Source organism: Penaeus japonicus, unplaced genomic scaffold (assembly GCF_977035675.1).
Source record: "Penaeus japonicus unplaced genomic scaffold, GWHDUDI00000001_assembly GWHDUDI00001049, whole genome shotgun sequence".
Classification (NCBI taxonomy): Eukaryota; Metazoa; Arthropoda; class Malacostraca; order Decapoda; family Penaeidae; genus Penaeus; species Penaeus japonicus.
In genome coordinates this window covers 2,501-6,478 of record NW_028235451.1, presented here as the reverse complement: position 1 = coordinate 6,478, position 3,978 = coordinate 2,501, and the positions used below count along the sequence as shown (strand labels likewise).

General features: G+C 34.3%; 1 protein-coding gene across 1 annotated transcript in view; it reads left to right on the top strand.

Annotated features, from left to right (window-relative positions):
- Positions 1-44: 44 nt before the first annotated feature.
- Cipc (Clock interacting protein circadian) overlaps positions 45-3,978 on the top strand; it is a gene marked incomplete at its 5' end in the record, with an annotated part of 4,367 nt that continues 433 nt past the window's right edge. Inside the window, one exon of the mRNA XM_086535509.1 lies at positions 45-241. Within this exon, the coding sequence (XP_086391635.1) occupies positions 45-241 (197 nt within the window). The remainder of the gene's footprint in view (positions 242-3,978) is intronic.

Genomic DNA, 3,978 nt, shown 5'->3' with positions numbered 1-3,978 from the left:
CTCTCTCGGATTCACCGATCAACCATCACACTTTCCCTCACGAGTCCTCTCTCCCTCCCAGGCCCTCAAGCAATGGGGCCTCCTGGACATCACCCTCCGCACAGCCAGGTTACTCCGTTGCAATCAACACTTGCAGCACGAAATTCTCTCCCTGCAAGAAGAGACGAAGGTCTTCGTGGATTCCGTCTTGAAGAACCCGGAGAATAAGAACATCTTGCGGCAGGAGAGCGTCTTGTGTGAGGTTAGTGTTTTTTATTGCAATTTTTTTTGTGACTTTTGTGGAATTTGCAATTTTTTTTTGCGATTTAGTTTTGATTCGTTTAGTTTATATGATTTTATTTGATTGTGTTATATTTAATTATATTATATTTAATTATATTATATTTAATTATATTATTTAATTATATTATATTTAATTATATTTAATTATAATTCATTATAATTATAATTATATTTAATTATATTATATTTAATTATATTTAATTATATTATATTTAATTGTGTTATATTTAATTATATCATATTTAATTATAATTTATTATAATTATAATTTATTATAATTATAATTAATTATAATTATAATTAATTATAATCATAATTAATTATAATTATATTTAAATAATATTATATTTAATTATAATTATAAGAACATCTTGCGGCAGGAGAGCGTCTTGTGTGAGGTTAGGTTTTTATTGCAAATTTTGTGGAATTTACAATTTTTTGCATTGCAATTTAGTTATGATTCGTTAGATTAATATAATTATGATTGATTATAATCAAGACCATGATTTTTAATATATTAATATATTAATAAATATATAAATTTATATAAATATAAATATATGAATATTAATATATATATATTAATTTATTAATTAAACATATTAATAAATATATTATTAAATAATAAATTTATATAATTCACATATTAATATATAAATATATATAAATATATAAATGTATATAATTATATATTAATTATTATAATAATATATCAATATATTAATCTAGATATATAAATATATAGATAATATAGATATATATATATAAATAATAATAAATGATAAATATATTAAACTGATTATTAAATAAAATTTATATATATATATATATAATATATATATATATTATAATATATATATATATATATATATCATATATAGTATATATATATATACATATATATATATATATACATATATATATATACATATGATACATAAATACATAAATATATAAATATTTAAATATGTAAGTATATACAAATGATAAATATTTAAATCTAATTATTGAATCAAATAAAATTAGGAATTAATAATTAGAAGAAATAAGAATTAGATATAGAAATTTTGAATTATATTTAGAATTTAGAATTTAGAATTTAGAAATTTAGATATATAATTTATATAATTTAGAATTAGATATATAAATATATGATATATAATTTAGAATTAGATGTATAAATATATATATAATTTAGAATTAGATATATAAATTTGAATTATATTTAGAATTTTGAATTGTATTTAGAAATTTGAATTATATTTAGAATTATATTTAGAAATTTGAATTATTTTTAGAATTTAGAATTTAGAAATTTGAATTGTATTTAGAATTTTGAATTAGATAAACATAAAATTTATATATATTAAATCTTATCTCGTTTATCTATCTATATTTAGTGATTTTTTTTTCTATATCTAGTGTATTCCTAAATTCCTAAAATTCCTATAATTCGCCAGTTATTATGATTAATGAATTAATTATTCATTTTATTTTATCTAGAAAATTCCTTACTGTTTCTCCTTAGTTTTCCCTCTCCCTCTCGTCGTCTCTCTTTTCTTAACCAACTTTTAATTTCCTAGTTTCGCCTCTCTCTCTCCCTCCATTCAACCTCCCCTCTCAACTCTCCCTCTCCCTCCTCTTTTCTTTTCCCTCCTTCTATCCTTCATTTTATTTCCTTTCCTTATTTTTTCCTTTTTTTTTCTCTTCCTATTTCCTTCTTCTTTCTTTTTCCTTGCTTACTTTTCTTTTTCTCCCGTCTCGGAGGTAACAGCCGATTTGTCGCTGCATACCCCTCCCTCCCTCCCTCCCTCTCTCTCTCTCTCTTCTCTCTCTCTCCCTCCCTCTCTCTCCCTCCCTCCCTCTCCCACCCCCTCCCCCCACCCCTCCCCATCCCCTTCCCTCCCTCTCCCACCCCCTCCCTCCCTCCCCACTCCTCCCCTTCCCTCCCTCTCCCCCCCTCTCCCCCCCACCAACCATACCCCGCCGTGATCAAAGTGAGCCAAACACATGGAATAGGCTACCAAAAAAAAAAACATGATCCCCCGTGTACCTGCTTCTCCCTCTCCTCTCCACCCCTCTCCCTCCCTCCCTCCCACCCCACCCCCCCGTCCCCTCTGCTTACCTCCCACCCTCCTAACGTTCTCCCCAACTCCCTCTCTAGTCCCTCTTGCACACTTCAAGATTTTTGACACACTAAACCCTATTCAGTCCCTCTCCACCCTGATCCTTCCGCATACCCTATCTCCCCTCACCAAACCATCCCCTAATAAAGCCACAGAGGACGTCCGAAGGCAAAGCACACCGCCCCCTCCCACCTCGTTCCACCGCGGCCATATCTCTCCGACCTCGTTCACCGCCTCACTCTCACGCTCCCTCCCCCCCCCCCCTCGAGAGCACATACCGACCAAGCGTCGGCCCCCCACCGGTCTCTCAGGCTCTCCTTCCTCCCTTCCAACTAACTCATTCTCCCCGCCCCCTAATCTTTCGCCACCCCCCACAAACCCACCACCCCGAGATTCAACCTCAGCTCGAACAGCTCGCTATCAACGCGACAGCTTAAGGGCAACCACCACCCCCTCTCGGCAACTCTCGGCGGGGGCACCCTACCCTCCCCCATACTAGAACCTCCTGACACACTCCCAACACGACCCCCCGGTTATACCCTAAACCCCGAGCCACCACCTCACCTCGCCACCCCGGATTCAAACTGGCCAGCCCCCATTCGCTAAATAGCCACCCCAAGAAACACTACCCCCTCACCACCACAACCACCCTGGGTACAGCCTAACGACACCGAACAACCTACCGTCCAACCTAAGCCCACCTATGCGCCGCACCCCGCCCCTCTTAACCTGCCTGTACCGGACCCCACGTCGCCAAAGTACGACTTCCCGCCCAGCCCCTGCACAGCCCCGTGATCGTGGATGAAGAGACACATAGCGCAGAGGACCTAAGGCCGAGGCTTCTCCTCCAGTGTCCCTTTACTCCGCCTAGCCCGGCCATTAACCGTGTCAAAGACCGACCCCCCCTCATAACGTATCCACACCAGGGAGGCTCCCTCTTTGCGAAAGCTCACTAACCCCACCAAAAGCAACCCCCAAGGCCCCCACGCGCGGAGTATCCGTGGAGCATCCCACCAAGTCTCCTCTTCTCTCTCTCTCTCACACACTCACTTACTCTCATCATATCCCCTCCCTTATAAGTATAAGTATACTTATACATATACTATAGACTTATACGTATACTTATTATACTATAGACTTATATATTATAGACTTATATACTATAGACTTATTATACTATAGACTTATTATACTATAGACTTATTATACTATAGACTTATATATTATAGACTTATATATTATAGACTTATATACTATAGACTTATTATACTATACTTATTATACTTTAGACTTATTATACTATAGACTTATTATACTATAGACTTATATATTATAGACTTATTATACTATAGACTTATATATTATAGACTTATATACTATAGACTTATTATACTATACTTATTATACTTTAGACTTATTATACTATAGACTTATTATACTATCGACGTATATAATTATAGACTTATTAAACTATAGACTAATATATTGATAGAGTCTTATATCCTATAGACTTATTATACTTTACTTATAATACTATAGACTTATTAACTATAGACTTTTCTCTTATAGA